The sequence below is a fragment of the Schistosoma haematobium genome, chromosome ZW (assembly GCF_000699445.3).
Source record: "Schistosoma haematobium chromosome ZW, whole genome shotgun sequence".
NCBI classification, from domain to species: domain Eukaryota; kingdom Metazoa; phylum Platyhelminthes; class Trematoda; order Strigeidida; family Schistosomatidae; genus Schistosoma; species Schistosoma haematobium.
In genome coordinates, this window is record NC_067195.1 from 2,375,374 (window position 1) to 2,387,978 (window position 12,605).

Genomic DNA, 12,605 nt, shown 5'->3' on the forward strand with positions numbered 1-12,605 from the left:
TCAGTCTCTTGTTGGCATATCTATATTTTGTGCGGACTGCCTCGATATTACCTTAAGTCAAAAACATTCTAAGCAAAGATGGATAGAGGCTAGCAGTGGAATCCAGTTTGACACGCGTTTCATCCTATTTGAGTTCTCGTCAACTGAATGTATCTGCATCTCAGAGTTGATGTTCACTACGATACTCGAACTCAGTACCGTTTCCTTCAAACGTCATCATGTTATCCCCTCAGCTACTGAGTCCTGTTGAATGATATAGTTCGCTAGTCTGGAAACACTTCAAAATCAATTTATCGACTATTTTTACCCTTAAACTAATAAGTTGAAGTTTTATATTTAAATACAAATTATTATTACTCCTTTTATTTATAGAACAAGTCCGCCTACTTCTACTGCTGAATCAGTTTATATGTCAAGTTCTTCACCTGATACAGGAAAACAAATTAGTGGGACATTAAAAACTAGATCAAATTCTCAAGCATCACCAACACGTCGTCGACGTGAATCCATTTCAAATAATCCAAGTCCATCTAGATCTCAAGTTAGTAAAAATTTATTCATGATTCATGAAAAATAAGTGGAAATTTAAAGATCATTTATTAAAAGGAATTTATGTTACCTAGGAAACATTGAAACGAGTTAGTATTGGATAGTTCTTAATAATCAAAATGTTTTATAATTGAACTGATCATTACGATCTTTTAAGGTAAATCCTGGAGTGAATATCAACTCTGGAATGCAGGTACATTCAGCTGACGAGTTCCAACTAGGACGAAACATGAGTCAAACTGGATTCCACTGTTAGCCACTATTCATCTTTGTTCATAATTCTTGTGAATTAAGGCAATATCAAGGCAATCGGTACAAGATGTACATATGCTAACAAGAAATGGATCAGTAGCTATCCCAAACATTAATGGAAAGATTCGTCACGGACTATTGATGTCTAATTGTTAGAATTTATAGCTGATGTCAGTTCGTGATGAAAACCCTAAATCTGATTCCTAAGCTTAACCATCAACTATAATTCATAATTCGAATTCCTCACACTGTTTTATAACCCTCATTTTGTTTTAGTTACTAGGTGTGCACTGTCAAGATCACTTAAGTGTCACTCAAAGGTCGTCCATAGATTATAGTCTCACCACTAAATTTCATGCTAGCTGACATTTATCAGTAGGATATACTTGTAATCTTGAGGAAATAGATTACCCCTGATAGAGGTTGATTTCATTTTTATTTACCTATTCATAGCTAGTGATTAAAATGACATATATGTATCCTAGAGTACTAATTTTCTTCAATTATCTTTTCTAGAAAAGGGGTTCACGTGAAGACATACTAAAGAAAGGTAAGTTACAAAATATAAACCACCCTATAAAGATATGATGACTAGTATTGTAATTGTGAACATTGAGGATGTTGTAAATACTCTGGTACATTGTGACTTATCCCATTACAATAAAACACAAACCATCTTCAACTGAGAAGCTATTTCCATTAGTTATTTAGAATGATGAGTCTATTTTTAACGAGTATCACATCAACAACTCAGGTTCTGAGTTCGAACTCCGTGAGTGGGATCATGGATACACACTGTAGAGGAGTTCCACACTAGGACAAAACGGCGATTCAGTGTTACTAGGTTTTCTATGGTGGTCTAGCTTTAATTGACTCATACATTCAACTATTAAAGTGCTATGATATCCACAAAATCCCTCTCTGATTATAATTATCGTATGCTCATAAGTGACTATCTCCAAGAGGTATTTCCTGGAGTTCTAGTAAGTCTTTTATTCTACAACATATAGTATTTCACTGGCTGAAATCATGAGTCAATTGAAGCTAGACCACCATGGAAAACCTGGAAGCACTGGAAGACCGTTTCGTTCTAGTATGGGACTCCTGAGCAGTGAGCATCCACGATCTCGCAACCCGAGAGATTCGAAGCTGGGACCTACTGGTTTCGCGCGCGAGCTTTAACCATTAGTAAGAAGTCGTTACCAGTGGAGTTCAACCAGGTCTGTTGTGAGATGGGAACTCACTGAAGACAATGGTGTACGGTGGCACAACTTCGTGGATTGGTTGAAGTTAGACATTAATAACGTTAGGTGTCGGCTCAGTGGTTAAGTGCTCGCGCGCGAAACCAGTAGGTCTTGGGTTCGAATCCCGCGGGGTTCAGAATCGCGGATGCGCACTGCTGAAGAGTCCCACAATAGGACAAAACGGCTGTCCAGTGCTTCAAGGTTTTCCATGATGGTCCAGCTTCAAATGACTCATGACTTCAACCAGTGGAATTTCTAAAAATCTCCACAAAACCCATTCTGATACTATAGTATTTATTGTTACATTAATTAGAGTGAAAATGTTTAGTCCCTTAGAATTTACTGTCCTTGCAGGATCTTAATGATGATCAATCAGAATGAAGTTTGATATTCATTGGTTGATTATGAACAATATCGATGAAGGATCTACTGTGGATTATCTAGACTTAAAGATTATCAAAAATGTTTTTTTCTTAATCTGATAATCTTTTGTGATTATTCTGTAATAGAACAAAAAATGAACGATCAGCAAGATATTTCAACGTGAAAGTCTATCACGAGTGAATCTATATTCATCGAATCTAAATTAGCTTTAAGATAAATTTCATTATCGTTGGTTTGATGAATCGTTGACACGCAATTAACAAGGGAAACTCCATCAAGATAGTTTACATCATGAGTCGATATAATCTATACAACCACTGAAAGTTGGAAAGTGTCGGACAGGTGTTCAATTCCAGTAGGAGTTTCTTCAGCATTAAGGGTGTATGACCTAATCAGATATTGAATCTATAAACTTAAAGTCTGTAGATCCTAGAATTCTTTGTATGATGTTATATGCCTTTAAATTTCACAAATAAATATATACCGAAAAGCCGTATTTTCATTGATCACTGATGGTCACTAAATTGCTCACATACGGTACTCTATTTAAGCCTTAGCGGTTACTTACTTACTTACGCCTGTAACTTTTAATGCAGCATGGGGCGCTGACCAGTATTCACCAACCCACTCTGTCCTGGGCCTTCCTTTCTAATTCCAGCCAATTCTTGTTCATTTTTCTCATGTCTATATCCATTTCTCTACGTAATGTGTTTTTTAGTCTTCCTCTTTTCATTTGGCCTTGAGAGTTCCATATGAGGGCTTGTCTTCTGACACAGTTGAGCGATTTCCTCAATGTGTGTCCTATCCACTTCCAGCACTTCTTCCTAATTTCTTCCTCCATTGGGATCTGGTTTGTTCTTTCCCACAGTTGGCTGTTGCTAATGGTTTCCGGCCGACGGATGCGAAGTATTTTTCGTAGACAACTGTTAATAAACACTTACATCTTCTGGATGATGGCTTTCGTAGTTCTCTAAGATTCCACCTCATACAGTAGAACTGTCTTGATATTTGTATTGGAAATTCTGACTTTGGTGTTGGTTAATGGTTGTTTTGAGTTCCAGATGTTCTTAAATTGTAAATATGCTGCTCTTGCTTTACCAATCAACGCCTTCACATCTACATCAGATCCACCGTGTTCATCAGTGACGCTGCCGAAGTATGTAAAGGTTTTTACATCTTCCAAATCTTCTCCGTCAATTGTGATTGGATTGATGCATGCTGTGTTGTATCGCAGAATCTTGCTTTTGCCTTTGTGTATGTTGAGATGTACTGCTGCTGAGGCTGCTGCTACACTGATCGTTTTCTCCTGCATTTGTTGTTGCGATTGCGATAGGATGGTCAGATCATCTGCGAAGTCTAGGTCGTTCACTTAACGGCTACAGTGTTAGTTATTTAAATTGTGAGTTTATTCATATTTTCGAATTATCATCCATACCTCTAAATTGATTAAAAAAATGTGTACTTCAGGGATGACAAGTAAATCAAAAGAAGCTAAAGGACAGAATAAAACTCCAGAAACAAGTGGAAGTAGTCAACAAAATTCTAGTTCACGTACAAACAATTCATTACACATGAAATCATGCAGTGAAGATATTGTACCTGAAGTATCAATAACAACTAGTTCTGTAACGAATCCTAAAGAAATATGGCTTGATATAAAAGATTTTTGTGAAATATTCAAGTAAGTTAATCTTTTGTAAAAATCATTGTTTACGATGAAGTATGGATTCAAACGTTTTTAGACAATAAACATTAAATGGATGCACACTGCTGAGGAATCACACAATAGGACGAAACGGCCGTCCAGTGCTTCCAGGTTTCCAAAGGTGGTCTAACATCATCAATCAGTTCATGATCTCAATCGAAAACTAAATAAACTCCACAACCCCTATACTAGTAAATATGAAATGAGTCGAAATTAGAATAAAAACATTAATTAGGGCAATATCGAGGCAATACACACAGAATACACCCCATCACACAAGCAAGTGGCTATTAGGACTTAGTAGCTAAGTGAATAACACGATGGCGTTTGAGCCAAACCGTACTGAGTTCGAGTCTCAGAGTGAACATCAACTCTGAGATGCAGATACATTCAGTTGACGAGTCCGAAACAGGACGAAACGTGCATGCTGGATTCCAAGGAAACCTGAACAGGATGTACATATGCCAATAAGAGACTGATCAGCTGTAGTCCTAACACAACAGTGGGAACATTCAAGTAAGGAACATGGACTAAACGTTTTAAAACATTTTGTTTAATTATGATAATCATCATAACTTTTACTGACTACAGTTACAGTATTGATATCATAGATAATCTTTGACATACGATTCGGCGAGACTCTAATTTATGGACGACCTTTGAACGAAACTTAAGCTACCTAGAGAATTATTAGTCGATCAGCAAACAGTCAGTATAGAGTAAAAAATATGTTATACAAAACCAAGGAAATAAAGTGGATACACTTCTTATACGTGGTTCAAAAATTTGTCAGGGTTAGAAAGAGGTTCAAAGGTTCTAATATCGTAATGCATGCAGTAGAGGAAATCATCCATACGGTTACAGAATAATCGGCCTCTGGAGCCATGATAAAGTCTCAAAAACCCTCTCAGCCTCCACCACATAGTTTCAATATTGTTTATGTGCACTCCAATTGTTGAGTACACGAAATGCTACTTGTGGATAACGACACGATGCACATAACCAAGCCTATGTGGGAGTCTGTACGTTCTTCAAACATCCGTATATTTTTTAGTACCTGACTGCAGCCAGTGTTACTGTTGCTTTTATTATCCAGTTCGCAATGATTGTCGTAATTTGCCTTAGTTCGGAATTATATGTGGGGTTTTCATCACGAACTGATATCAATTATAATGCCAGAAATTTATCTAGCCAAATGGATGAAAGGCTTTCACGTTAGAATCCGAGATCTATTACCTTATACCTGATTGTTTCGTCCACAAATTATAGTCACGCCGTTTTCTTTGTTATAGCCTCTCAATTATCACGTTTTGTACAAAATTCCCTGTAAACCAATCGTACGTTAGCATTAAGCACTGAAATTGGCACTTACTTACTTACTTACACCTGTTACTCCTCGTGAAGGAGCATAGGTCGCTCACCAGCATTCTCCATCCAACCCTGTCCTGGGCAATCCTTTCCAGCTCCTTCCAGTTGTAATTCATCGTTTTCATATCTGCTTCTATTATCCGACGTAATGTGTTCTTTGGCCTTCCTCTTTTCCGCTTCCCTTCAGGATTCCAAGTTAGGGCTTGCCTCGTGATGCAGTTTGACGATTTGCGTAATGTATGTCCTATCCATTTCCATCGTCTTTTCCTAATTTCCTCTTCAGCTGGAAGTTGGTTTGTTCTCTCCCACAGAAGGCTATTGCTGATGGTGTCCGGCCAATGGATGTTGAGTATCTTGCGTAGATAGCTATTTATAAATACTTGTACTTTCTTGATTGTGGTTGTTGTAGTTCTCCAAGTTTCAGCTCCATACAGTAGAATTGCCTTGACGTTCGTATTGAAGATTCTCACTTTGATATTGGTTGAAAGTTGTTTTGAGTTCCATATGTTGTTCAATTGTAGGAATGCTTTCGTTGCTTTGCCAATCCTCGCCTTTACGTCTGCATCTGAACCTCCTTGTCTATCGACGATGCTTCCCAGATATGTGAAGGAAGTTGGCACCGTAACCTTGAAATCTCTAAAACGTCACTGATTGGCTCGTCCATAAATTAGAGTCTCGCCACGAAATCTACTCTGATTCCAAGATAATTGTAATTTTATTTGTTATTTAGTAACTTCAAAAGTTTAAAAATACATTCGTATTTCATTTAAATATATGAAGTCTATTTCTCATAAACCTTCTATTATCATAATGTTAAGCAGTTATTGATCTTCTTAAAGATTTTCTTAACCTATGTTACATTCTGATCGACATTAGTCAAGACAGTATCTTTTAACACAGTAGGATACCTCTAGAATTGAGGTGTTACATCAAATTATCACAGAGTAATACCAATTGTTATCTCATGTATTTCTTGATTCTGATCATATTCTATTGATCATAATCTGATTCTTTGGAGAACTTCAACTTCTTCAGGATTATAATTGTATTCCATTAGCAACTGTTAAACTAGCATGAAAATATGGAATTAATTAGGGTTTCTTGTTAATTGTTTTCAAGTATCTAATGTCAAACTCAAATCACCTTGTGATTAGTGATCTCATGGTAACGTTGATTCGAACTAAGGATTAGACAAGATTTCATTGATTAATACTTAATGATATCTTAATGTATTCGATAGAACAAATTATAAGTGAAGTTTATTTACAAAGACCATAGTTTTAATTAGAGTACTTTTATTCTGAATTAGTTATTATGTAAATCATCATTTCTGTTCAACTTCATCATAGACCTACTGATAGAAATAATATTCTCGTCGACTGAATCCTCAGGCATTGATCTCCAACCAGAAGATCCACTTACCGACTTACAGTACGTAGCTGATATAGTACTGTTTGATGAAGACGCTGATGAAACACAGCCTTTTGGTAGCACTGAGGGACAATGCCAGAATGTCTAAAATAAGTTTCTCCCTCTTTAAATGCAAGTTGTTGCTTCAGAACTGGCCTGCATCAACACCTGAACTAAGGATAGGAAGTGAAGTAGTCGAACATGCTGACAATTTCACTTATCTTGGAAGTCTGATCAGACCTAATTAGTTAGTGTCTGACTAAATCTCAGCACGGATTCATAAGACGTGCTTGGCTTTTGCCAACTTAAGTCAACTCTGATGAAGGCGAAATATCCGTCTACCGATTAAGGGACAAATATGCTGCGCAGCAGTTCGTCTTGTTCTACATTACGGCTGCGAAATATGGTCATTAAGGATAGAAGATACTCGTAAGTTACTAATATTTGACCACAGATGCATTATAAATATTGTTTGCATCTGCTGGTACCACCGGCTAAGTAATAGTGAGGTTAGAAAGATACAGGGTATTTGGAAATGATGATGGTAAATCACTTGATGACATCATGAATCTTCATCGACTGAGATGGTTGAGTCACGTGTTACGAATGCATGAACACCGATTACCATGACGTGCAATGATAACTAGTGTTGGGGATGGTTGGAAGAGAGTTAGGGGCAGTCAAACCAAAACGTGGCATCACACCTTGAAATCACTAAATTCTGGTGTGAGCCATGTTGATCGCTGCAGACTACTTGGTTGGTGTCCGTGTGACTATCATAACCAATGGTTGGAGATTGTGTGTGACATGACTCAGAATCGACTGATCACAATAGTATGGGTTTATACACACTCTGTCTACCCTTAAATTGTGAGATTGAAATTGCTTCATTTCTTTCTTTGTATCAACTAATTCTTTCTTTCTGTACTATATGCTTACATAAAATCTTTCATTTATATATTACTACTATTGAATTGACTACTTCTATGAATCCTGTGTTCGTGTTGTTGTGCTAATGAGGTATTGCAACTTGAACCGATGTTTATATATGTTCCTGGTGCTTTGTTGTAGCTGACTGACTGACAAATCATCATTTGCGTATCTTCCCCTTCTGTATGCCCATTTTGTCGAATTATTAAACTATTACATCCACTAATAGTCAGTTCACCCAATTGTAACAACATGAATGACCTTCGTTTTACTCCTTATCCCCACTAAAAACACTGACTCCAATTGACACATATAACTTTTCTCCGGCTTCATCCTGCACAATCAGAGTACCGAAAAACTCCAATTCATTCTGCATATATTATGGCCTAAAACTTACACGATAGTATACATTAATTACTAGACTACAATACATAATTGGTATGAAATCTGAAACCGTACATAACATGAATTTATAATCCCCAGAACACATTCAAGGTGAAATTTCTTTCACAACTCCAGATATTCAAAGGTTAGGTGTTCATTTGAGTTATTATTGTACCTTAATAGGATAAAATGTAATATGATAAACATTCCGTATTTGTTATTTATTGTATCGATTGCCTTATCCAGATCATATCTTGATCAGAATCTATTGTCATTCTACATTAAAATTACAGTAAACAAATAAAGTACCTGATTTACATATCAATAACGTTAATAGTACTACATCAAATAAGTGTACTTATATATATGCTTCATTTTTCCCAAGTATATATAGCTACATACCGATTGAGCTAGGGACAAACTGTTTGAACTTAGTAGCTCATTTGATCGCTTGAAAAGAAAAGGAGTTCTAATGATAAGCCGTGACCAGTGGGGCTGATGCGTGTCGGGTAGAGATAGGTATCTACCTCAGTACAATCGAAGGTGTTCGCGCAGTTTCATGGATTGGTTGAGGTTTGACTAAAGGCCCTGGGTTTGAATCTCATGAGCGGGATCGTGAATGCGCACTGTTAAAAAGTTTCACAATAGGATAAAACGGCTGTCCAATGCTTCTAGGTTTTCAATGGTGGTCTAACATCAATTGGTTCATGATCGCGATCAGAAACTTATTAATCTCCACAACCCTATACTGATCCGAAGAAATATATTAAGTTCGAATCTTAATCCGGATACGAATATAAGAGGTAGATCCGTTTGATGAGTTCCAAACAGGATGAAACACACCTTATATATTATACTGTCGGAGTTAATCCAACTTTATTATAAGAATGCCTATATCTGTAAATAGTATTTGAATCTCTACTATCATGTTATATATCTTATATAGTTTTCTTTTTAATGAATCAATTCAGGACAGTGACCATTTATCATAAGCCAAATACATATTCAATTGTGAAAACATATTCCAATTTAAAAGTGAGTCAATCCAATGTATGATACAATTTTTATGACTTAACATATTGATACAAATCTTTATTTATTTAAACATATAAACATTAGTACATGAAGGCCGGGATACTGCCCGGGTGCTCAAACCAAAACAGGCACTTTTCTTAAGGGCAACAACCAGAGCTTTTGACCCGAAGACCTGATTCACAAGGCAGTGAAGCAACCCAAGGAAATACATTCTCATGGTAACCTGTAACCAACAATTGGTTCATATACCTTTTGTTTCCTTAGGATCCTGAAGCCCATGTGTACCAGCTGTTTGGAATCGGGGTTTTCCAACTTCCCTAGGTGGATCCTCTATATTCACCAACCTGGTTAGAGCGCCGGACATTCACTTTTCGTCCTCTCAATTTCGTAAACAACACCCCCACCACGAGAAGTCGGTGAGTAGGAATTCCCTGGAAGCGGTTGTATGCACGTGGACACTTGAGAGCATTTGGAGAGGGAGAGCCTAATCTCTCCACTCTCGGCCGTATCAGGGCATTTGAGGGCGATACAAATCTGATCCATGGATGTATGAAATAGGTGCACACACAAGAGGAGAAGAAACTTTGATCTCTTTGAATGTTATTATTCAAGCGACCAATGACATCAAATCAGTTTCGTGTCCTAACAGTATTCTTAATTCTAATATCCGCTTTTGGAACTTTATAGTTTTTCTGAAGAACTCATTCATAATTGATATCACGAACCGAATAAAGTTAGACATCCATTATGAACCAGGAAATACTGGATAGCTATTTTGTTCTAATATGAGACTTTTCCGTAGTGACACATCCATGATTTCAACAGTAATCAAACCAAAGGTCTTCGATCTCATAGACAATGCCTAAAGTACAGATCATACATACTTACTTACGCCTGTTACTCCCCATGAAGCTTAGGCCGCTAATCACCATTCTACAACCCACTCTATCCTGAGCTTTCCTTTTCAGTTCTATCAAATTGTTTTTCATTCTTCTCATATCTATCTCCATTTCCTATAAACGACCTAGATTTGCCATAAAAAAGGCATTCTATGATATTGTATTTCAATTTATTTCAGCCATCTGATCAATCAAGAGTACATTATTTATTTTGTGATAGTATTCAACCATGTGAAATTATTCTTCAATTCTCAGTTATTTATCAATGGCCATTACCTATTGCTAAACGTTTAACTCCATCTACTTATTCACGTGGTATTACTTGTATGCCTGAAACAGATGAAACATCAACAATACCAGTAAATGAACATAGTAGTACACATTTCTTACCGATAACTACGACATCAGGTATGTGTACAAAATTTCAGTTTGTTTTCATTATATGGATCTTTAGTAGTGTTATGAATGTCCTTCAGATAAGTATGTACATTTTTAACCAATGAATAACGCGACAGAGTTTGAAGTGAAAAGTACTGGGTTCGAGTCCCTTTCGGAGTGAACATCAACTGTGCGATGCAGGTACATCCAGCTGATGAGTCCAAAATAGGATGAAACGCGCATCAAAAACTCGATTCCACTGTTAGCCACTATCCATCTTTGCTTAAAAAGCTTGTGATTTAAGGCTATACTGAGACAATCTTCACATGATGCACATATTCCAACATGAGACTGATCAATTGCAGTCCTAAATAACAATGGGAAGATACAAGTTAAATAGCACCAAGTGAATTCAATGAACAAACAGTTAAAAGACAAGTTAAATGTAAATTAGTTTTGAGGGTTTCCCTTAACTTATGAATTTTTTCAAGAAATCCTAACAGTCTTCTAATCTTATTAAAGAAATTCTATGATAAAAACTCATCTGTTTTAGTGTAGATAAACCTTCTTCCGAATTGTGGATAAATGAATAAAGTTTTATACTTGAGATCATGAATCAATTGAAGCTAGACTACCAGGGAAAATCTGGAAGTACTGGATGACTGTTTCGTCCTATTGTGAGAATCCTCAACAGTATGCATCCACGATCCCGCCTTGCGAGATTCGAACCCAGGATCTATCGGTCATTGGTTTTACGATATTTTTCAACAATCTTACTGAATTGTAAGACAACGATTTAGATAGTTAATAAACAGAAACTTTGATCTGTTTTAGTACTTTCTAAACCATCGAAGTAGCTTTTATTCGGTGAAATAATGAAAAGATGTTTTACCTTAGAGTTAAACTTGAACTAAGGAATACAAAACGAAATAATTTATTTGTTATGTACTAGTTGCATCAAAATGAATAAACATTGAGGTTTACAGGACGAGCTGTGAACCATATTTGGAGAAATTCGAACAGTTCACTTCTACCTAAAGTTTGTACTGATGATGTCGTTCAGAAGAACGATGAAATCTCTACGACCAAACCATCCAGCTCAGAGAACAAAACTCCATCAAGACGATGTGTTTCTTTGTCTGTTAATCATTTTGAAAGATTGAGGAATGTCAATCAAGTGCTATGGAGAGTTATTGCACTGTTCACATCCATTGCGCCTTTCAATCTGTTATATCTTGAAAAAACGATTATTCTTGATACTACCGCGTATAACTGAGCACTAGAACACCAAAACCCTTCCAAGTCGCAGTAAGAAGACAGAAGACTAATGAAAGGAATATTATTCCAAACAGTGTCGAACATAGTACAAAATTGTCAGGTATTTATAGTTTTTAGTGAGAACGAAATCATCATTACAGTCTTCCAATCCGCGTACAGCGGGTTATTAGCATTATCCAATGGGGAAGCTACACGTTGGAATTCTAGAACATTCTTCCGAAAGGTGATTGGATGGAACGTCTTCGGCTCCTTCTGAGCCTCTTACAGCTTCCTCGAGTTCACCGGTGGTCCGTTGTCACACAATCTCAAGTTCTTTGGAAATGCGCATATGTTTTCTTTTACAAATTGACTGAATTCTAACATTTAAATCAGTTGATACAACATTAATGATCTATAAATAACATGCCCACTGAGAGGTTTGATATTTCTGGATGTGTTATGATTAAATAGAAATATTGAAGATCTGTCTAATGCTCCATAATTCTAAGTGATGCCTCAAACGTTATAGATCCATGACAAGCACTAATTCAGTCAGTCAGTTACAACAAAGCACCAGGAACGTATATAAGCATCGGTTCAAGTTGCAATACCTCATTAACACAACAACACGAACACCAGATTCATAGGAGTAGTTAACTCAATGATGGTATTATATAAATGAAAGATTGCAGATAAGGTTATAGTACAGAAAGAAAGAATTAGTTGATACAAAGAAAGATATGAAACGATTTCAATCTCACAATTTAAGGGTAGACAGAGTGTGTATACACCCATACCATTGTGATCGGT

The 12,605-nt window shown here is 36.6% G+C and overlaps 1 protein-coding gene across 1 annotated transcript in view; it reads left to right on the top strand.

The window, feature by feature from the left end:
• Positions 1 to 12,605, top strand: part of MS3_00010273 (uncharacterized protein) — a gene marked incomplete at its 3' end in the record, with an annotated part of 64,417 nt that overhangs the window by 20,437 nt on the left and 31,375 nt on the right. Inside the window, exons 12-16 of the mRNA XM_051218637.1 lie at positions 373 to 541; positions 1,318 to 1,351; positions 3,897 to 4,110; positions 9,198 to 9,261; positions 10,340 to 10,568. Of these exons, the coding sequence (XP_051070143.1) occupies positions 373 to 541; positions 1,318 to 1,351; positions 3,897 to 4,110; positions 9,198 to 9,261; positions 10,340 to 10,568 (710 nt within the window). The remainder of the gene's footprint in view (positions 1 to 372; positions 542 to 1,317; positions 1,352 to 3,896; positions 4,111 to 9,197; positions 9,262 to 10,339; positions 10,569 to 12,605) is intronic.